Here is a 23,810-nt window from a genome sequence, read left to right as displayed (position 1 = left end):
CCCTCTAAAATACAGTGACCCCCTCTCATATAATTACCAAGCCCTGCAATGCCAAGAGCTGAGCAAAGAAAAGAGTCCCCTCATCCAGCTGGTCCTGGGGCTGAGTTCACAAACCTGTTCTACTAACACACTGAAGCCTCAGGACCAGAACATCCAATCAATCAGAATTATCCAAATTACAACACAGTCAAAACAAAACTACATTGCTTATTGGGAAACACAATCACAAACACAAAGCAAAATGCAGTGCTATCTGGCCCTAAATCGACAGTACACCATGGCTAAATATTTGACCATGGTTACTGATCAAAACCTTAGAAAAACCTTGACAAATTACAGGCTCAGTGAGCACAGCCTTGCCATTGAGAAGGGTAGACACAGGAAAACCTGGCTCCCTGTAGAGGAAAGACTGTGCAACCACTGCACCACAGCAGAACCTGAGACGGAGCGGCATTTCCTGACAAAATGTAAAAAATATAAAACAATTAGAGAGTGTCATTTCACCAAATTTGAAACCCTTATTAAAGGTTTCAAAGACCTCTCTGATGAGGACAGGCTACCTGTCCTGTTGGGGGAGGACGCAGAGAGCTCTGCGTTGGCAGCGCACTACATTGCTGCCTGCCATAAGATGAGGGACAGTGTCTGACAGACCAATCAACCTGCACATGTACTCTACTGTATGACTATTGTTATTGTTGAATGTATGGTTATTTTGACCCTTGGTTACTGTTGTTACTGTTGTCCAGTTGACAATTTTGATTCTCATTTGTATTTATTTTTATATTGTAAATATCCAAAATAAGCTTTGGCAATATGTACATTGTTACGCCATGCCAATAAAGCGAATTGAATTGAATTGATAGAGAGAGAGACGGAGAGACGGAGAGAGAGAGACAGAGAGACAGAGAGAGAGACGGAGAGAGAGATACAGAGACAGAGACTGAGACTGAGAGAGAGAGACAGAGACGGAGACGGAGACGGAGATGGAGAGAGACGGACAGAGAGAGACGGACAGAGAGAGGTGAACAAGTAAAAAAATAAAGCATCATTTGACTCAACAAGGTCAAACAAATGGCAATACCCATCTGATCAACAGCCTGGGATATGAGGTTGTATACTTGCGTGCATTGTGTTTGTCCAATTGGGCCATTTGCGCAGTTCCCTAGCAGTGATGTCAAATATTGGGTTTCAAAATAACACTTAGGGGCTGAATTGGTAATCTGTGTGGATTACGATGGGAATCATGGGATTATCAGTCCCAATTTACCATCTGATTTAAATTGAGGGATAGGCAGACCTTTATGGGCATTTCCATCTAAAACAGTGTTCCCAAACTTGCGGCCCGCGGGCCAAATCTCCAGCAATATTATTTTGCCCCCCAAATGAATTATGAATATTTTTTTAATATATTTTTTAAATAATAATAATAAAACAAATTCGGACCCGAGATGCAAAAAGTCCCAAATGCAATTTCCCAAGAAGGAAGTTACCCCACCTTAATAATGCAAAAGTTACATTTGAACTTCATCATGAGGATAGAGAATGTGTCACAACTTCCTCTGAAGTTGGTCCCTCTCCTTGTTCGGGCGGCGTTCGGCGGTCGACGTCACCGGCTTTCTAGTCACCACCGATCCATGTTTCATTTTCGATTTGTTTTGTCTTCATTGTACACACCTGGTTTCCATTCCATAATCATTGTTCCCTAACTAACCCTCTGGTTTCCCCCTAGGTTTTGTGCGTGTTTGTTATTGTCAAATTGTCTCGTTTTGTGATCTGGATTATTGTCTCCTTCATGGAATATTGTTTTTTTTTAGTAAAGTTACGGTTATTACTCATCTCGGTGTCGTGCGCCTGACTCCGCCTTACCCACATCACCTAGACTTCTGACAGAATGCAGCAGATGGCGTAGCAGTCGGACGTGTGTTTGTCTTTGTATTATCCCGTGTCTTATCCTGTGTAAATAGCTGTTTTCGTATATATTTTAATCTCACTTTCTATCTACATACTAAATATACTTTCCTGCAACCCACCTCACCCAATGTGGTACTGATCTGCTATTTGTATTCCTTATAACTGGAACCTCCATCAGGAGCTAGCCAGCTAACTACTAGCCATTAGTCTTTGTTAGCCACGGCTAGCGGTCTTCACCTTTAGCTCGGACACCAGCCAGCTTTAGCTCGAACAATACCTGCCAGTCTGCACAGCGCGATATCAACCCAGAGCATATCGGACTGCTTCTCTCTACCACATCACCGGATTCCTGCAGCTCTGGATCATTATACTAGATCATCGAAGCTAGCTAGCTGCAACCGATTGGCTACTGTTAGCTAATGCCTCTGTCCCGAAGCAAGTTCCAGTTAGCCTTGAGCTAGCCTCGAGCTAGGCCCATATACCAGCTAATTCTAGGGCTACAATACCTCTTTTGCCAATTAGCCTGGACACTTTATTGTCGACACGAAGCCCTGCCGATCCATCACGACTGGTCTGCCGTCATAATCGCCGATTTGATCTCAACAGGCTTCTCTGTTGCGATGTCGCCGAAGACCCATCTGCTAGCCCCGGCCCGCTAGCTTTCTGAACGCCGTGTCTCCCACTCGCCTAGCGTAGTAGTGACTACCGAACGGCTCTCTGACTCACCTATTGCTGCTCATTGGACCCTACGCTATTGCTGCTCTTTTCCTCTGGTGATGTAGAGGTTAACCCAGGCCCTGCAGCCCCCAGTACCATACCTATTCCCCAGGCGCAATCATTTGTTGACTTCTGTAACCGTAATAGCCTTGATTTCATGCATGTTAACATCATAAGCTTCCTCCCCAAGTTTGTTTTATTCACTGCTTTAGCACACTCCTCCAACCCTGATGTCCTAGCGTGTCTGAATCCTGGCTTAGGAAGGCCACCAAAAATTTTGAGATTTCCATCCCCAAGTACAACATTTTCTGCTAAAGTTCATAAACTGCTAAAGTTCTATCTTGGCATGCTCTCCAGGTCTGTGCCCAAACAGTTTGAGCTTCTACTTTTAAAAATCCACCTTTCCAGAAATAAGTCTCTTACTGTTGCCGCTTGTTATAGACCCCCCTCAGCCCCTAGCTGTGCCCTGGACACCATATGTGAATTGATTGCCCCCCATTTATCTTCAGAGTTCGTACTGTTAGGTGACCTAAACTGGGATATGCTTAACACCTCGGCCGTCCTACAATCTAAGCTAGATGCCCTCAATCTTAAACAAATTATCAAGGAACCTACCAGGTACAACCCTAAATCCGTAAACACGGGCACCCTCATAGATATCATCCTGACCAACCTGCCCTCTAAATACACCTCTGCTGTCTTCAACCAGGATCTCAGCAATCACTGCCTCATTGCCTGCGTCCGTAATGGTCTGTGGTCAAACGACCACCCCTCATCACTGTCAAACGCTCCCTAAAACACTTCAGCGAGCAGGCCTTTCTAATTGACCTGGCCTGGGTATCCTGGATGGATATTGACCTCATCCCGTCAGTAGAGGATGCCTGGTTATTCTTTAAAAGTGCTTTCCTCACCATCTTAAATAAGTATGCCCCATTCAAAAAATGTTGAACTAAGAACAGACATAGCCCTTGGTACACTCCAGACTTGACTGCTCTTGACAAAAACATCCTGTGGCGCACTGCATTAGCATCAAATAGCCCCCGCGATAGGCAACTTTTCAGGGAAGTTAGGAACCAATATACACAGTCAGTTAGGAAAGCAAATGGTAGCTTTTTAAAACAGAAATTTGCATCCTGTAGCACAAATTCCCAAAAGATTTGAGACACTGTAAAGTCCATGGAGAATAAGAGCACCTCCTCCCAGCTGCCCACTGCACCGAGGCTAGGAAACACAGTCACCACCGATAAATCTACGAAAATTTAGAATTTCAAGAAGCATTTTTCTACAGCTGGCCATGCTTTCCACCTGGCTACCCCTACCCCGGCCAACAGCTCTGCACCCCCCGCAGCAACTTGCCCAAGCCCCCCCACTTCTACTTCAACCAAATCCAGATAGCTGATGTTCTGAAAGAGCTGCAAAATCTGGACCTCTACATATCAGCTGGGCTAGACAATCTGCACTCTTTCTTTCTAAGATTATCCACCGCAATTGTAGCAGCCCCTATTACTAGCCTGTTCAACCTCTCTTTCGTATTGTCTGAGATCCCTAAAGATTTTAAATCTGCCGCGGTCATCCCCCTCTACAAAGTGGGAGACACTCTAGACCCAAACTGTTACAGACCTATATCTATCCTGCCCTGCCTTTCTAAAGTCTTCGAAAGCCAAGTTAACAAACAGATCACCGACCATTTCGATATCCCACCATACCTTCTCCTCTATGCAATCTGGTTTCCGAGCGGGTCACGGGTGCACCTCAGCCACACTCAAGGTCCTAAACTATATCATAACTGCCATCGATAAAAGACAGTACTGTGCAGCCGTCTTCATCAACCTGGCCAAGGCTTTCGACTCTGTCAATCACCGCATTCTTATTGGCAGACACAACAGCCTTGGTTTCTCAAATGACTGCCTCGCCTGGTTCACCAACTACTTCTCAGATAGAGTTCAGAGTGTCAAATCGGTGTTTCTCTTCTGTTTCTTGTTAGCTGGCCCTCTCTTCATATTCGTCGCCAATCCCACTGGCTCCAGGTCATTTATAAGTCTTTGCTAGGTAAAGTCCCGCCTTATCTCAGCTTATTGGTCACCATAGCATAGCAACACCCACCCGTAGCACGCCTTTCATTTTCAGTTCTCTGCTGCCAATGACTGGAACTAATTGCAAAAATCACTGAAGCTGGAGACTTATATCTCCCTCACTAACTTTAAGCATCAGTTGTCAGAGCAGCTTACCAATCACTACACCTGTTCACAGCCCATCTGTAAATAGCCCACCCAATTACCTCATCCCCATATTGTTATTTATTTTTGCTCTTTTGCTCCCCAGTATCTCTACTTGCACATCATCATCTTCACGTCTATCACTCCCGTGTTAATGCTAAATTGTAATTATTTCGCCACTATGGCCTATTTATTGCCTTACCTTCCTAATATAAATACATTTGCACACACTGTATATAGATTTTTATATTGTGTTATTGACTCTACGTTTGTTTATCCCATGTGTAACTCTGTGTTGTTGTTTTTGTCGCACTGCTTTGCTTTATCTTGGCCAGGTCGCAGTTGTAAATGAGAACTTGTTCTCAACTGGCCTACCTGGTTAAATAAAGGTGAAATAAAAATACATTTAAAAAAGCAGACAATCAACTAATAAAGCAGGCAGCGGACCATTTGGTGGTGCAGAAACGTAAAGTTGCAACCGCTGCACAACCAATTGGAGGCCTGGTGCTGAAACGTAAAGCTTCAACCGCTGCGCAACCAATAGGAGGTGAACAGCGCCTCGTGCTGAATATATAGCTGACTTGTTATGCAAGTGGTGCACAGCAACATATGGAGAAAACCTACACCAGTAGAGTCATTTATTTCAACAATAATCTTCATTTCAATTTGACTTGACAAACAATAGGGCTTAATTGGAGTCTATTTCTTCCAAGCCTACAGTATATACAATAACTTAGCCTACCTCAGCCAGTTATGTCGCTTAACAAAACATGTAGCCTAATAGAAGTGGGATGTTTTTATTAGGCCTACTTACAATTGCAACTGGCAACCTCAGGAACTTGACCACTATTGGCCTGGGCCTGTCACCTGGGCCAGTGGTGGGTTTTCCAGTCCTGTGGGCGCGCTCCACCTCAATCTTCCTGTGGTCCATCTTCCGTTTCTCCGAGATCATTTCCCTCACTTTGTCCTCAGACTCCGTCCAGGTCTCATGTGGAGATTCTGCAATTCCGTCCACCACAATGTTGTTCCGCCTTGATTGTCCCTGGAGATAATCTGATGTCTCCGTCATTGTTATCATGGATTCACCATACAGAACTGATGTCTTCTCTCAATGACTTACAGATTGCTGTCATGTTGCCGTTCTCCTGTTTAAACTCATTGAGCTGACCCTGGGAGAACACCAAAGTTCCTGGACCTGGTCATGCAGCTCGCAGAACCGATCCAGAGCTTTTCCTTTACTCAGCCAGCGCTTGTCGTTATGAAGCAGGAGATCATCGTGGGTGACCTTCTCTGATTCTGTCACAAGCTTGTGGAAAAGACGGTGTTGGGTGTTTGATGTCTCCCTGATAAGTTGATTATGCGCGTAACTTTATCCATCACATCTTTTAGCTCAGCGTTTAGTCTGGCACACATCACATGCTGATGGATGAGACAATGCAAGCCATTCATTTGGGGGGCAATTTCCTTCAACCTGCTGACCAGGCCCCTGAGTCTGCTCACCATAGCAGGAGCCCCATCGGTAACCACAAAGTTGAGTTTTTCGAATGACGTGCCATGCTGCGTAAACAATTCTTCCAGCTTTGTGAATATGATGTCCCCGGTGGTGTGTCTTTCGAGGGGAATCAGTGCCAGTAGCTCTTCTAAAGCTAACCAACTAGGTTCCATGAGGAAAATGTAGCTTACATAGATGAATGCTTCACGGCAGACTGGAACCCATTTAACTGAGTAAGACGTCCTGTGTCGTTTCCCTTTTGTTTGTACAGTTTGTTTGGCCCGTTGTGTCAAATCAATCCGGTTCACACTGACCGTGTGCAGAATGTAAACCTGGCCCACACACACCCACACAGTTGTGAAGAGGGCACAACAGCACTGATCTTTGTCGATAGCTCCTGCTAAATTCAGGGCAGCAATGTTGTTGAGAGCAGTAGCAACACTTTTGCAGTTCTCCATGGCTAAAGTTATATCTTTCAAAAAAGCCACAGTAGCAAGGATTATCTACACATACTGAGCAGCTCATGTTATAGACAGAAGCATGCTACATGGCAGACCAATCCGAACTCTCGGCATGTCTAGCCCATCCATTATCTCAACCAATCATGGCTAGCGGGAAGGTTCCTGTCTTTTTCCGTGGCTAAACCAACTAGGCTCGTAATTTAACAATTGTATTCGTATTTATAGATGGCATACATGTTTGATATTATGGCACATGAAAGTTCACATGTTCCAGAAGGCATTTTTGCAACAAAAAAAATGCATTTCGATAAAAAAAATCTTGTGTAGTAGTGATGTGCGACATATACCTAGCTTCCTGAAACAGGTCACAAATCTGGTCTTGTTTGGGGGCGGAGTTCATTATAATAATATTCAGTGTGTATAATAATACCCAAATATGCAAAAGAAGAATATTGTAGATTTCTAACTTTGTGTATCTATTTACGATCACCATGAAGAGAATTACATTCATATCCATAATTATGCATTAATGTTTGTTACAGATCAGGGAGCCATGATGGTATTCCGTTACGGTAATTATGTTACTGGATCCACTATACCTAGACACCTACTGTAGTTCATAGTGCTGACCGATTCGTTTTGATTTCGGTTTCTATCATTTTTTAAAAACATTAAATGCACTATGCATTATCAAATTAAATTGTATTTGTCATGCTTTGAAAGCAACAGGTGTAGACTAACAGTGAATTCCTTAATAATAGAAATAGTGACACGAGGAATAAATAAACAGTGAATAAGGAGTAAAAATAACATGGCTATATACAGGGAGTACCAGTACCGAGTCGATGTGCAGGGGTACGAGGTACTTGAGGTAGCAATGTACATATAGGTAGGGTTAAAGTGACGAGGCAACAGGATAGATAATAGACAGTAGCAACAGCAGGTAGACAATTGATTAGCTATTTAGCAGTCTTGTGGCTAGAAGCTGTTAGAGCACTGGTACCACTTGCCATGCTGTAGCAGAGAGAATAGTCAAATGCTTGGGTGGCTAGAGTTTTTGACAATTTCTTGGGCCTTCCTTTGACACCGTCTGGTATAGAGGTCCTGGATGGCAGAGAGCTCGGCCCAAGTGATGTACTGAGCCATACCAAGCAGCCAGTAGCGGTACCAAGCAGCCAGTAGCCGTACCAAGCAGCCAGTAGCCGTACCAAGCAGCCAGTAACCGTACCAAGCAGCCAGTAACCGTACCAAGCAGCCAGTAACCGTACCAAGCAGCCAGTAGCCGTACCAAGCAGCCAGTAGCCGTACCAAGCAGCCAGTAGCCGTACCAAGCAGCCAGTAGCCGTACCAAGCAGCCAGTAGGGTACCAAGCAGCCAGTAGCCATACCAAGCAGCCAGTAGCGGTACCAAGCAGCCAGTAGCGGTACCAAGCAGCCAGTACATTTTACATTTTAGTCATTTAACAGACACGCTTATCAACAGCGACTTACAGTAGTGAATGCATACATTTTTTTTCTGTGCTGGCCCCCCGTGGGAATTGAACCCACAACCCTGGCGTTGCAAACACCATGCGTTGCAAACACCATGCGTTGCAACATCATGCTCTACCAACTGAGCTACAGGGAAGGCCCGTAGCTGTACAAAGCAGCCAGTAGCCATACCAAGAGGTGATGCAGCCAGTAAAGATGCTCTTAATTGTGCCGCTGTAGAACCTTTTGAAGATCTGAGGTCCCATGGCAAATCTTTTCAGTCTCCTGATTGGGAAGAGGCGCAGTCGTGCCCTCTTCACAACTGTGGTTGTGTGTGGACCATGTTAATTCCTTGATGTGAACACCGAGGAACTTGAACCTCTCAACCCGCTCCACTACAGCCCCATCGATGTGGATGGGGGTGTGCTCTCCCCTCCGTTTCCTGTTGTCCATGATCAGCTCTTTTGTCTTGCTGATGTTGAGGGAGAGGTTGTCTTTCAAAAACTAACAAAGCATAATAGTTATGGTTTGAATGCTGTAACAACACAGAATAAAACAATTAATACAAGTCCCATGATGGTATTTAATAAAATATTCCAGTTGTTTTATTTGATGACTTTATTATTTCATTCCAAGTCATCATCTCATCTCTGTAGAGCTGCTGTCTATGCTGTCTGACAAAATCACTATTTTAGTAGTTCTTCAAAGTAAAATAAGGCATACTTTTATGATTGCTGAAAATGATATGATTCTCCATCACAAGTCTCTTCTCTCCATCTCCATGTCTGCACCACACAGACTGGACAAGTAGGCGCACAATGGATTATGGTCGTTGTAGTTAATTAGCACATTTTCTTCCCTAAACTATGTTGAATGTTGGCCAGTTCAGGCTTGATCGCACAGTTCGGGCTTGATCTGATTTATCTCTACAGAAACTGCTCTCACAGAAGAAGGAAAAAATACAAAATAATGTCGGTCAATTGTTTCAAAAATGATTGTTAATCGCTCAGCACTAGTAGTTGAATAACCCAAATAAAAAAAGGGAATTCAAGGTGTAATGTCATAGCTGACATCTCATTATTTCTGCAGACATATTTGAATCTTAATTCAGAGCAGATCGACTCTTTAACTGAGCTTTTCTGAAAATGTGGCCGCATAAAAAAACTGAGTGAGATTTTACCATATTTCTGTTACCAAACTTTGCATCTTCACATTTATTCCACTTAATGTTTTTTGTTGTTGTTAAATTGGTCACTGTAAATTGTTCTAAGTAGTTAAGTAGTCCTTGTGCATAGAGTTTGAATGGTTTGTTAAACTTTTAAATCAATGTTTTTTTTTTGTTTGGCATACAATCTGAACAATCTGAGTCAAAGCGTTATTCCGTTACAGATGAGTCACCCCCATTGAGAAGTGTGTCTCAGAAGAGCAGCGAGTCGCAGACAATTCCCCATCCTCATCCCATCATCCTCGTCCCATCACCCTCATCCCATCACCCTCATCCCATCACCCTCATCCCATCCCATCACCCTCATCCTATCACCCTCATCCTATCACCCTCATCCTATCACCCTCATCCTATCACCCTCATCCTATCACCCTCATCCTATCATCCTCCACACTTTCATTGCCACACCACACGCATGCACGTCACACACACCATACCCCCACACACACACCACACGCATGCCTGTCACACACACACACATACCCCCACACACACACCACACGCATGCCTGTCACACACACCATACACACACACACACCACACGCATGCCTGTCACACACACCATACCCCCACACACACACCACACACATGCCTGTCACACACACCATACACACACACCACACGCATGCCTGTCACACACACAATACCCACACACACACCACACGCATGCCTGTCACACACACAATACCCCCCCCCCCACACACACCCTCCATAGTTTTCCCCTGAGATGGTTGAAAGTCGTTAGCAGAACCCATTACCCCCCTTCTCTGTAATACCCTGTGTACTGGCCTGCACACACACAAACACACACACATGCACACAGGCTTAATCTGCTGTGTACACAGGAGATTATTCATATTTTCTAAACTGGCTGTTAGTTTATTGTCTGGTTAGTACAGAATAAATACAGATAAGGGAGAGAGGGAGGGAGGCAGCGATAGAAGGAGAGAGGGAGGGAGGGTGGCAGCGATGAAAGGAGGGAGGGAGCGAGCGATGGAAGGAAAGAGGGAGGGAGAGAGAGAGAAGGAGGCAGCGATGGATGGAGGGGGAATGGAGGGAGGGAGGCAGTGATGGAAGGAGGGAGGGAAGGAGAGAGGGAGGGAGGGAAGGCGGGAGAGAGGGAGGGGGAGGGAGTGAGAAAAGGAGGGAGGGAAGGAGGGAGAGAGGGAGATAGTGATGGGAGGGAAGCAGGGAGGGAGGCAGCAAGGGAAGGAGGGAGGGAGGGACAAATGGAGGGACGGAGAGTGTAGAGATAGAAGGAGGGAGGGATGGATGGAGAGTGTAGAGATAGAAGGATGGATGGAGAGTGTAGAGTTGGAGGGAGGGAGGGAGGGAGAGTGAAGAGATAGAGGGAGGGATGGATGGAAAATGTAGGGATGGAGAGTGTAGAGAGAGGGAGGGAGGGATGGAGAGTGTAGAGACGGAGGGAGGGATGGATGGAGAGTGTAGAGAGGGAGGGAGGGAGGGATGGAGAGTGTAGAGAGGGAGGGAGGGAGGGATGGAGAGTGTAGAGAGGGAGGGATGGATGGAGAGTGTAGAGATAGAAGAAAGGAGGGAGGGAGGGATGGATGTAGAGTTGGAGGGAGGGAGAGTGCAGAGATAGAGGGAGGGAGGGAGGGATGGAGAATGTAAAGATAGAGGGATGGAGAATGTAGAGATGGAGAGTGTAAAGATAGGAGGGAGGGATGGATGGAGAGTGTAGAGATGGAGGGAGGGATGGATGGAGAATGTAAAGAGAGGGAGGAATGGAGAATGTAGAGATGGAGAGTGTAAAGATAGAAGGAGGGAGGGATGGATGGATGGAGAGTGTAAAGATAGGAGGGAGGGAGGGACGGATGGAAAATGTAAAGATAGAGGGAGGGATGGATGGAGAGTGTAAAGATAGAGGGAGGGATGATGGATGGAGAGTGTAAAGAGAGGGACAGAGGGATGAAAAGTATAGAGATAGGAGGGAGGGATAGAGAGTGTAGAGATAGGAGGGAGGGATAGAGAGTGTAGAGATGGAGGGAGGGAGGGATGGATGGAGAATGTAGAGATAGAGGGAGGGAGGGAGGGATGGAGAGTGTAGCGATAGAGGGAGGGAGGGAGAGTGTAAAGAGAGGGAGGGAGGGAGAGTAGAGATAGAAGGATGAGAGTGTAGAGATAGAGGGAGGGATGGAGAGTGTAGAGATAGGAGGGATGGAGAGTGTAGAGATAGAAGGATGAGAGTACAGATAGAGGGAGGGATGGAGAGTGTAGAGATAGAAGGATGGAGAGTGTAGAGATAGAGGGAGGGATGGAGAGTGTAGAGATAGAAGGATGGAGTGTGGAGATGGGAGATGGGAGGGAGCGATGCTACTGCTATGCATAACTATAGTCCTTTTTTTGCGATTTAGAAAACAGAAGATATGAAGGAGAGCCAGAAAAAGATGGGGAGACTGAAAGATGGAAGGAAAGATGGAGAGATAGATTGAAAGAAGGAGGGAGGGAGAGGGATAGAATGAAGTAGGACTGGAGGAATGGAAGAGATTGACATGTGGATCGGAAAGGTTCTCTCTCTTTCTCCCTCTTTCTCTCTCTCTCTTGCTTTCTCTCTCTCTCGTGGTGGTTGGGGTGGTTGTGGCGGTTGGGGTAGTTGGGATGGTTGTGGCGGTTGGGATGGTTGTGACGGTTGGGGTAGTTGGGATGGTTGGGGTGGTTGTGATGGTTGGGGTGGTTGTGGCGGTTGGGCCGGTTGGGGTGGTTGGGATGGTTGGGGTAGTTGTGGTGGTTGGGGTGGTTGTTGCGGTTGGGATGGTTGGGATGGTTGGGGTGGTTGGGATGGTTGTGACGGTTGGGGTAGTTGGGGTAGTTGGGATGGTTGGGGTGGTTGTGGCGGTTGGGATGGTTGTGACGGTTGGGGTAGTTGGGGTGGTTGTGGCGGTTGGGGCGGTTGGGGTGGTTGGGATGGTTGTGGCGGTTGGGGTGGTTGGGGTGGTTGGGGTGGTTGTTGCGGTTGGGGTGGTTGGGGTGGTTGTTGCGGTTGGGATGGTTGTGGCGGATGGGGTGGTTGGGATGGTTGTTGGGGTGGTTGGGATGGTTGGGGTGGTTGTTGCAGTTGGGATGGTTGGGATGGTTGATTTGGTTGAGATGGTTGTGGCGGTTGGGGTGGTTGTGGCGGTTGGGATGGTTGTGGCGGATGGGGTGGTTGGGGTGGTTGGGATGGTTGTTGGGGTGGTTGATTTGGTTGGGGTGGTTGTGGCGGTTGGGATGGTTGGGGTGGTTGGGATGGTTGTGGTGGTTGGGATGGTTGTGGTGGTTGGGGTGGTTGGGGTGGTTGTGGCGGTTGGGATGGTTGTGGCGGTTGGGGCGGTTGGGGTGGTTGGTATGGTTGTGGCGGTTGGGCTGGTTGTGGCAGTTGGGATGGTTGGGGTGGTTGTTGCGGTTGGGATGGTTGGGATGGTTGGGGTGGTTGGGATGGTTGTGACGGTTGGGGTAGTTGGGATGGTTGGGGTGGTTGTGGCGGTTGGGATGGTTGTGACGGTTGGGGTAGTTGGGGTGGTTGTGGCGGTTGGGGCGGTTGGGGTGGTTGGGATGGTTGTGGCGGTTGGGGTGGTTGGGGTGGTTGGGGTGGTTGTTGCGGTTGGGGTGGTTGGGGTGGTTGTTGCGGTTGGGATGGTTGTGGCGGATGGGGTGGTTGGGATGGTTGTTGGGGTGGTTGGGATGGTTGGGGTGGTTGTTGCAGTTGGGATGGTTGGGATGGTTGATTTGGTTGAGATGGTTGTGGCGGTTGGGGTGGTTGTGGCGGTTGGGATGGTTGTGGCGGATGGGGTGGTTGGGGTGGTTGGGATGGTTGTTGGGGTGGTTGATTTTGTTGGGGTGGTTGTGGCGGTTGGGATGGTTGGGGTGGTTGGGATGGTTGTGGTGGTTGGGATGGTTGTGGTGGTTGGGGTGGTTGGGGTGGTTGTGGCGGTTGGGATGGTTGTGGCGGTTGGGGCGGTTGGGGTGGTTGGTATGGTTGTGGCGGTTGGGCTGGTTGTGGCAGTTGGGATGGTTGGGGTGGTTGTGGTGGTTGGGATGGTTGTGGCGGTTGGGATGGTTGTGGTGGTTGGGATGGTTGGGGTGGTTGTGGCGGTTGGGGTGGTTGGGGTGGTTGTGGCGGTTGGGATGGTTGTGGCGGTTGGGGCGGTTGGGGTGGTTGGTATGGTTGTGGCGGTTGGGCTGGTTGTGGCAGTTGGGATGGTTGGGGTGGTTGTGGTGGTTGGGATGGTTGTGGCGGTTGGGATGGTTGTGGTGGTTGGGATGGTTGGGGTGGTTGTGGCGGTTGGGGTGGTTGTTGCGGTTGGGATGGTTGTTGCGGTTGGGATGGTTGGGGTGGTTGGGGTGGTTGGGGTGGTTGTGGCGGTTGGGATGGTTGTGGCGGGTGGGATGGTTGGGATGGTTGGGGTGGTTGTGGCGGTTGGGATGGTTGTGGCGGTTGGGGTGGTTGGGATGGTTGGGCTGGTTGTGGCGGTTGGGATGGTTGTGGTGGTTGGGATGGTTGGGGTGGTTGGGATGGTTGGGCTGGTTGTGGCGGTTGGGATGGTTGGGATGGTTGTGGTGGTTGGGATGGTTGGGGCAGTTGGGATGTTTGGGGCGGTTGGGATGGTTGGGCTGGTTGTGGCGGTTGGGATGGTTGGGGTGGTTGTGGCGGTTGGGAGGGTTGGGGTGGTTGTGGTGGTTGGGATGGTTGGGTTGGTTGTGGCCGTTGGGATGGTTGGGGTGGTTGATTTGGTTGGGATGGTTGGGATGGTTGGGGTGGTTGTGGTAGTTGGGGTAGTTGGAGTAGTTGGAGTAGTTGTGGTAGTTGGAGTAGTTGGGATAGTTGGAGTAGTTGGGATAGTTGTGGTAGTTGGAGTAGTTGAGATAGTTGGAGTAGTTGGGATATTTGGAGTAGTTGGAGTTGTTGGAGTAGGTGAGTAGTTGGAGTAGTTGGGCTATTTGGAGTAGTTGGAGTAGTTGGAATAGGGTGAGTAGTTGGAGTAGTTGGGATAGTTGGAGTAGTTGGAGTAGTTGGGATATTTGGAGTAGTTGGAGTAGTTGGAGTAGTTGGGTTAGTTGTGGTAGTTGGAGTAGTTGGGATAGTTGGAGTAGTTGGGATAGTTGGAGTAGTTGGGATAGTTGGAGTAGTTGGGTTAGTTGTGGTAGTTGGAGTAGTTGGGATATTTGGAGTAGTTGGAGTAGTTGGAGTAGTTGGGTTAGTTGTGGTAGTTGGGTTAGTTGTGGTAGTTGGGTTAGTTGTGGTAGTTGGAGTAGTTGGGATAGTTGGAGTAGTTGGGATAGTTGTGGTAGTTGGAGTAGTTGGGATAGTTGTGGTAGTTGGAGTAGTTGGGATAGTTGTGGTAGTTGGAGTAGTTGGGATAGTTGGAGTAGTTGGAGTAGTTGGAGTACTTGGGATAGTTGGAGTAGTTGGAGTAGTTGGAATAGTTGGAATAGTTGGGATAGTTGGAGTAGTTGGGATAGTTGGAGTAGTTGTGGTAGTTGGAGTAGTTGGGGTCTGATGAAACCAAACTCGAACTCTGTGGCCTGAATGCCAAGCGTCACGTCTGGAGGAAACCTGTCACCATCCCTACGGTGAAGCATGGTGGAGGCAGCATCATGCTGTGGGGGTGTTTTTCAGCGGCAGTGACTGGGAGACTAGTCAGGATCGAGGAAAAGATGAGCAGAGCATAGTACAGAGATCCTTGATGAAAACCTACTCCAGATCACTCAGGACCTCAGACTGGGGCAAAGGTTCACCTTCCAACAGGACAACGACCCTCAGCACACAGCCAAGACAATGCAGGAGTGGATTCGGGACAAGACCTTGATAATCCTTGAGTGGCCCAGCCAGAGCCCGGACTTGAACCCAATCAAACATCTCTGCAGAGACCTAAAAATAGCTGTGCCGTAACGCTCCCCATCCAACCTGACAGAGCTTGAGAGGATCTGCAGAAAAGAATGGGAGAAACTCCCCAAATACAGGTGTGCCAAGCTTGTTGCGTCATACCTAAGAAGACTCGAGGCTGTAATCGCTGTCAAAATGTGCTTCAACAAAGTACTGAGTAAAAGGTCTGAATACTTATGTAAATATGATTTCCGTTTTTTGTTTTTAATAAATTAAAGACCCGTTTTGTCAATATTGGGTTTTGTGTGTAGATTGATGAGGGGGGAAAGAATACTTTCCGAAGGCACTGTATGTCTGTGAGCCATCTACATAATGAATAGAATAGACTGGTTAATGTAAACACCAAAGACCATGGTCTGCTGCAGTACTTACTGTAAATTGATACTTTAGAGCCGCAGACACTGAGTGGCTCATAGGCTGGCGCTGCCAATATGCCTCACACACACGCACACACATTGCTGTCAAAAACCAATGTACTTCTTTAAAACAGTCTCGTTGATTTGATTGGTGTAGATAAGTCATATGTTGATGTATATTGAATAGGTCTACATGCTGACAGGTTATAAGCTATGAGGACACATTTTTCTCCACCACAAAGTCTTCGTCAGCAACCCATTGATCATTCTCACTAGAGGCCCATGTTGCATCTTAAATGTCGACCATATTTCCTGTGTAGTGCATTAGTTTTGACCAGGGTATATAGAGGCGATACTTGTGAAGGACTTTAAAGACCTTGAGAGAAAACCAAAGAGTCAATCATTTATACGCTGTATCTATTGGTGAACTGCATAGTAGGTGCTGCCTAAAATATGTGGCATATGTCTTCATTACCCTATTCATAATTTACACTCTGCACTGAAGAAGTGCTGACTGAAATACATGGCCGTTGTCTTCAGCTGCTACTTACGTTCAAGTGAGTGCAGACCTTCTTTTAATTTTCAATGTGATCGATCGATTGTTGGCTCCAAACACGCTTTCATTTCTTTACGTAAGAGGATAAGAGTTGGGCTAGGAGTTGGGCTAGGAGTTGAGCTAGGAGTTGGGCTAGGAGTTGAGCTAGGAGTTGGGCTAGGAGTTGGGCTAGGAGTTGGGCTAGGAGTTGAGCTAGGAGTTGGGCTAGGAGTTGGGCTAGGAGTTGGGCTAGGAGTTGGGCTAGGAGTTGAGCTAGGAGTTGGGCTAGGAGTTGAGCTAGGAGTTGAGCTAGGAGTTGAGCTAGGAGTTGAGCTAGGAGTTGGGCTAGGAGTTGGGCTAGGAGTTGGGCTAGGAGTTGAGCTAAGAGTTCAGCATGTTCTCTTTATTTTGTCTTCAGTGACCCAAAACGACCGCCAACTGAAACAGCTGCTAGCCTTCAGTGTGTCCTGAGACTCCCGACCCGCCATTTAGAAAACACCTTCTGTTATTGTGTTAGTCAGTCACCCCTGTTAACTTCTGGAACATCAGGTTGGCACATTGGAGAGAGAGAGAGAGTGTCTGTGTGTTTTAGTGTGTGTGTCATTGGCAGCGCCAGCCTAACAGCTTCCCAGTGTCTGTCTGTCTGTGTATATTTATGCCTCGTGGAGACATGCTACTCTGCACTGACACACACACACACACACACACACACACACACACACACTTGGGTACTACCTGTCAGACACAGCCTGTCAACATTTCAGGATGTTGCTTCACAGGGGGTTTGGATTGTGTGTGTGTGTGTGTGTGTGTGTGTGTGTGTGTGTGTGTGTGTGTGTGTGTGTGTGTGTGTGTGTGTGTGTGTGTGTGTGTGTGTGTGGTTTGAGTGCAACGAATTACGTTGGTGTTTTCTGCCTGGAGGTTGTCCTCTGACATTGGCTACTATTAAGTGTTCCATAAGACGTGTCTGGCATAGCCATGATGAAACACGCATACACACACACACACACACACATACCAACACACACACACACACACACACACATACCAACACACACACACATACCAACACACACACACACATACACACAGCTGGTTGGCATCTTGGCATCATCACTGTATTGGCAGTGGGCAGCGGTAGATAATCCATTGTTAAACATCAGTATTGCCATAGTGAAGGTCAAAGACAGGGCAATGTGGTTTGGCACCTTACTGTAGTCTAAACCAGCCAGCCAGTACTGGAGTCATTACCACAGGATAATATGAAAACCAGCCAGCCAGTACTGGAGTCATTACCACAGGATAATATGAAAACCAGCCAGCCAGTACCGGAGTCATTACCACAGGATAATATGAAAACCAGCCAGCCAGTACTGGAGTCATTACCACAGGATAATATGAAAACCAGCCAGCCAGTACTGGAGTCATTACCACAGGATAATATGAAAACCAGCCAGCCAGTACTGGAGTCATTACCACAGGATAATATGAAAACCAGCCAGCCAGTACCGGAGTCATTACCACAGGATAATATGAAAACCAGCCAGCCAGTACCGGAGTCATTACCACAGGATAATATGAAAACCAGCCAGCCAGTACTGGAGTCATTACCACAGGATAATATGAAAACCAGCCAGCCAGTATCGGAGTCATTACCACAGGATAATATGAAAACCAGCCAGCCAGTACTGGAGTCATTACCACAGGATAATATGAAAACCAGCCAGCCAGTACTGGAGTCATTACCACAGGATAATATGAAAACCAGCCAGCCAGTACTGGAGTCATTACCACAGGATAATATGAGGCCTGAGGTGGTCTAGCGGTTGACGCTGCCTCTGGATCACATGTACTGAGTACACCTGTGAACATTGGATGGAATCAGACCCAGTGCTCTAGCATGGGATGGAATCAGACCCAGTTCTCCTGCATGGGATGGAATAAGACCCTCTGCTCTAGCATGGGATGGAATCAGACCCTCTGCTCTAGCATGGGATGGAATCAGACCCTCTGCTCTAGCATGGGATGGAATCAGACCCTCTGCTCTAGCATGGTATGGAATCAGACCCTCTGCTCTAGCATGGGATGGAATCAGACCCAGTTCTCCTGCATGGGATGGAATCAGACCCTCTGCTCTAGCATGGTATGGAATCAGACCCTCTGCTCTAGCATGGGATGGAATCAGACCCAGTTCTCCTGCATGGGATGGAATCAGACCCTCTGCTCTAGCATGGGATGGAATCAGACCCAGAACTCTAGCATGGGATGGAATCAGACCCAGTGTTCTAGCATGGGATGGAATCAGACCCTCTGCTCTAGCATGGGATGGAATCAGACCCAGTGTTCTAGCATGGGATGGAATCAGACCCAGTTCTCCTGCATGGGATGGAATCAGACCCTCTGCTCTAGCATGGTATGGAATCAGACCCTCTGCTCTAGCATGGTATGGAATCAGACCCTCTGCTCTAGCATGGGATGGAATCAGACCCTCTGCTCTAGCATGGTATGGAATCAGACCCAGTGTTCTAGCATGGGATGGAATCAGACCCTCTGCTCTAGCATGGTATGGAATCAGACCCTCTGCTCTAGCATGGGATGGAATCAGACCCTCTGCTCTAGCATGGGATGGAATCAGACCCTCTGCTCTAGCATGGTATGGAATCAGACCCTCTGCTCTAGCATGGTATAGAATCAGACCCTCTGCTCTAGCATGGGATGGAATCAGACCCAGTGCTCTAGCATGGGATGGAATCAGACCCTCTGCTCTAGCATGGGATGGAATCAGACCCAGTTCTCCTGCATGGGATGGAATCAGACCCTCTGCTCTAGCATGGTATGGAATCAGACCCTCTGCTCTAGCATGGGATGGAATCAGACCCAGTTCTCCTGCATGGGATGGAATCAGACCCTCTGCTCTAGCATGGGATGGAATCAGACCCAGTGCTCTAGCATGGGATGGAATCAGACCCAGTGTTCTAGCATGGGATGGAATCAGACCCTCTGCTCTAGCATGGGTTGGAATCAGACCCAGTGTTCTAGCATGGGATGGAATCAGACCCAGTTCTCCTGCATGGGATGGAATCAGACCCTCTGCTCTAGCATGGTATGGAATCAGACCCTCTGCTCTAGCATGGTATGGAATCAGACCCTCTGCTCTAGCATGGGATGGAATCAGACCCTCTGCTCTAGCATGGGATGGAATCAGACCCAGTGTTCTAGCATGGGATGGAATGAGACCCAGTGTTCTAGCATGGGATGGAATGAGACCCAGTGTTCTAGCATGGGATGGAATCAGACCCAGTTCTCCTGCATGGGATGGAATCAGACCCAGTCCTCTAGCATGGGATGGAATCAGACCCTTTGCTCTAGCATGGTATAGAATCAGACCCTCTGCTCTAGCATGGGATGGAATCAGACCCTCTGCTCTAGCATGGGATGGAATCAGACCCAGTTCTCCTGCATGGGATGGAATCAGACCCAGTGTTCTAGCATGGGATGGAATCAGACCCAGTTCTCCTGCATGGGATGGAATCAGACCCAGTTCTCCTGCATGGGATGGAATCAGACCCAGTTCTCCTGCATGGGATGGAATCAGACCCAGTGTTCTAGCATGGGATGGAATCAGACCCAGTTCTCCTGCATGGGATGGAATCAGACCCAGTTCTCCTGCATGGGATGGAATCAGACCCAGTTCTCCTGCATGGGATGGAATCAGACCCAGTTCTCCTGCATGGGATGGAATCAGACCCTCTGCTCTAGCATGGTATGAAATCAGACTCTCTGCTCTAGCATGGGATGGAATCAGACCCTCTGCTCTAGCATGGGATGGAATCAGACCCTCTGCTCTAGCATGGGATGGAATCAGACCCTCTGCTCTAGCATGGGATGGAATCAGACCCAGTTCTCCTGCATGGGATGGAATCAGACCCAGTGTTCTAGCATGGGATGGAATCAGACCCAGTTTTCTAGCATGGGATGGAATCAGACCCAGTTCTCCTGCATGGGATGGAATCAGACCCAGTTCTCTTGCATGGGATGGAATCAGACTCTCTGCTCTAGCATGGTATGGAATCAGACCCTCTGCTCTAGCATGGTATGGAATCAGACCTTCTGCTCTAGCATGGGATGGAATCAGACCCTCTGCTCTAGCATGGTATGAAATCAGACTCTCTGCTCTAGCATGGGATGGAATCAGACCCTCTGCTCTAGCATGGGATGGAATAAGACCCTCTGCTCTAGCATGGGATGGAATCAGACCCTCTGCTCTAGCATGGGATGGAATCAGACCCTCTGCTCTAGCATGGGATGGAATCAGACCCTCTGCTCTAGCATGGGATGGAATCAGACCCTCTGCTCTAGCATGGGATGGAATCAGACCCAGTTCTCCTGCATGGGATGGAATCAGACCCTCTGCTCTAGCATGGTATGGAATCAGACCCTCTGCTCTAGCATGGGATGGAATCAGACCCAGTTCTCCTGCATTGGATGGAATCAGACCCTCTGCTCTAGCATGGGATGGAATCAGACCCAGTGCTCTAGCATGGGATGGAATCAGACCCAGTGTTCTAGCATGGGATGGAATCAGACCCTCTGCTCTAGCATGGGATGGAATCAGACCCAGTGTTCTAGCATGGGATGGAATCAGACCCAGTTCTCCTGCATGGGATGGAATCAGACCCTCTGCTCTAGCATGGTATGGAATCAGACCCTCTGCTCTAGCATGGTATGGAATCAGACCCTCTGCTCTAGCATGGGATGGAATCAGACCCTCTGCTCTAGCATGGTATGGAATCAGACCCAGTGTTCTAGCATGGGATGGAATCAGACCCTCTGCTCTAGCATGGTATGGAATCAGACCCTCTGCTCTAGCATGGGATGGAATCAGACCCTCTGCTCTAGCATGGGATGGAATCAGACCCTCTGCTCTAGCATGGTATGGAATCAGACCCTCTGCTCTAGCATGGGATGGAATCAGACCCTCTGCTCTAGCATGGGATGGAATCAGACCCAGTGCTCTAGCATGGGATGGAATCAGACCCTCTGCTCTAGCATGGGATGGAATCAGACCCAGTTCTCCTGCATGGGATGGAATCAGACCCAGTTCTCCTGCATGGGATGGAATCAGACCCAGTTCTCCTGCATGGGATGGAATCAGACCCAGTGTTCTAGCATGGGATGGAATCAGACCCAGTTCTCCTGCATGGGATGGAATCAGACCCAGTTCTCCTGCATGGGATGGAATCAGACCCTCTGCTCTAGCATGGTATGAAATCAGACTCTCTGCTCTAGCATGGGATGGAATCAGACCCTCTGCTCTAGCATGGGATGGAATCAGACTCTCTGCTCTAGCATGGGATGGAATCAGACTCTCTGCTCTAGCATGGGATGGAATCAGACCCAGTTCTCCTGCATGGGATGGAATCAGACCCTCTGCTCTAGCATGGGATGGAATCAGACCCTCTGCTCTAGCATGGGATGAATCAGACCCTCTGCTCTAGCATGGTATGGAATCAGACCCTCTGCTCTAGCATGGGATGGAATCAGACCCTCTGCTCTAGCATGGGATGGAATCAGACCCTCTGCTCTAGCATGGGATGGAATCAGACCCTCTGCTCTAGCATGGGATGGAATCAGACCCTCTGCTCTAGCATGGGATGGAATCAGACCCAGTGTTCTAGCATGGGATGGAATGAGACCCAGTGTTCTAGCATGGGATGGAATGAGACCCAGTGTTCTAGCATGGGATGGAATCAGACCCAGTTCTCCTGCATGGGATGGAATCAGACCCAGTCCTCTAGCATGGGATGGAATCAGACCCTTTGCTCTAGCATGGTATAGAATCAGACCCTCTGCTCTAGCATGGGATGGAATCAGACCCTCTGCTCTAGCATGGGATGGAATCAGACCCAGTTCTCCTGCATGGGATGGAATCAGACCCAGTGTTCTAGCATGGGATGGAATCAGACCCAGTTCTCCTTCATGGGATGGAATCAGACCCAGTTCTCCTGCATGGGATGGAATCAGACCCAGTTCTCTTGCATGGGATGGAATCAGACCCTCTGCTCTAGCATGGGATGGAATCAGACCCTCTGCTCTAGCATGGGATGGAATCAGACCCTCTGCTCTAGCATGGGATGGAATCAGACCCTCTGCTCTAGCATGGGATGGAATCAGACCCTCTGCTCTAGCATGGGATGGAATCAGACCCTCTGCTCTAGCATGGGATGGAATCAGACCCTCTGCTCTAGCATGGGATGAATCAGACCCTCTGCTCTAGCATGGTATGGAATCAGACCTTCTGCTCTAGCATGGGATGGAATCAGACCCTCTGCTCTAGCATGGGATGGAATCAGACCCTCTGCTCTAGCATGGGATGGAATCAGACCCTCTGCTCTAGCATGGGATGGAATCAGACCTTCTGCTCTAGCATGGGATGGAATCAGACCCAGTGTTCTAGCATGGTATGGAATCAGACCCTCTGCTCTAGCATGGGATGGAATCAGACCCAGTTCTCCTGCATGGGATGGAATCAGACCCAGTTCTCTTGCATGGGATGGAATCAGACCCAGTTGTCCTGCATGGGATGGAATCAGACCCAGTTCTCCTGCATGGGATGGATTCAGACCCAGTTCTCCTGCATGGGATGGAATCAGACCCAGTTCTCCTGCATGGGATGGAATCAGACCCTCTGCTCTAGCATGGGATGGAATCAGACCCTCTGCTCTAGCATGGGATGGAATCAGACCCAGTGTTCTAGCATGGGATGGAATCAGACCCAGTTCTCCTGCATGGGATGGAATCAGACCCTTTGCTCTAGCATGGTATAGAATCAGACCCTCTGCTCTAGCATGGTATGGAATCAGACCCTCTGCTCTAGCATGGTATAGAATCAGACCCTCTGCTCTAGCATGGGATGGAATCAGACCCTCTGCTCTAGCATGGGATGGAATCAGACCCTCTGTTCTAGCATGGGATGGTATCAGACCCTCTGCTCTAGCATGGGATGGAATCAGACCCAGTCCTCTAGCATGGGATGGAATCAGACCCAGTGCTCCTATCCAAACAACAAATATGAATGAACTGGAACTGCCCCTCTCCTTTAAAAGAAGCATCATATGCGATGTTGGTAAAGGGACCATGAAACTCCAATTAAGAAGCATTAGGGTTTGTGTATTACTGGTGTTAAAGCAGTAATGATGATGAACACACGCACGGACGCACGCACACACAGACCGACACACACAGACCGACACACACAGACACAGACACCCTAATGATCCCATTAAGAAGCATTAGGGTTTGTGTAGTACTGGTGTTAAAGCAGTAATGATGATGTGAAACAGAGACCCGGGTTGCATAGTGTGTGTTTACATGTGAGGATGAACCTGCGGTCACTTCAATCAGGATGTATTCAGGAAAGACTGAGGTCTTAATGATGATCTGAACCACATGACTGCCCCAAAAAACATCCTCCTCCTTTTTCCCTCTGTCTCTCTCTCTCTCTCTCTCTCTCTACCCCACTTTCTGCTTTGTCTCCTTTTTCT

General features: G+C 48.1%; 2 protein-coding genes across 2 annotated transcripts in view; one reads left to right on the top strand and one right to left on the bottom strand.

Annotated features, from left to right (window-relative positions):
- LOC115195000 (5-hydroxytryptamine receptor 2C-like) overlaps window positions 1–23,810 on the top strand; it is a 245,024-nt gene that overhangs the window by 16,940 nt on the left and 204,274 nt on the right. The gene's annotated exons all lie outside the window — the stretch shown is intronic.
- LOC115195001 (GATA zinc finger domain-containing protein 14-like) lies at window positions 10,246–16,256 on the bottom strand. The gene is made up of 3 exons (XM_029754901.1): window positions 16,223–16,256; window positions 12,140–14,425; window positions 10,246–10,280 (listed from the first exon to the last, which is right to left on the bottom strand). The coding sequence occupies exons 1-3, from the start codon at window positions 16,254–16,256 to the stop codon at window positions 10,246–10,248; spliced, it is 2,355 nt and encodes a 784-aa protein (XP_029610761.1).

The sequence above is a fragment of the Salmo trutta genome, chromosome 5 (assembly GCF_901001165.1).
Source record: "Salmo trutta chromosome 5, fSalTru1.1, whole genome shotgun sequence".
In the NCBI taxonomy this organism is placed as follows: domain Eukaryota; kingdom Metazoa; phylum Chordata; class Actinopteri; order Salmoniformes; family Salmonidae; genus Salmo; species Salmo trutta.
Note: the sequence above shows the minus strand (reverse complement) of the source record. Positions and strands in the feature narration are given on the sequence as shown.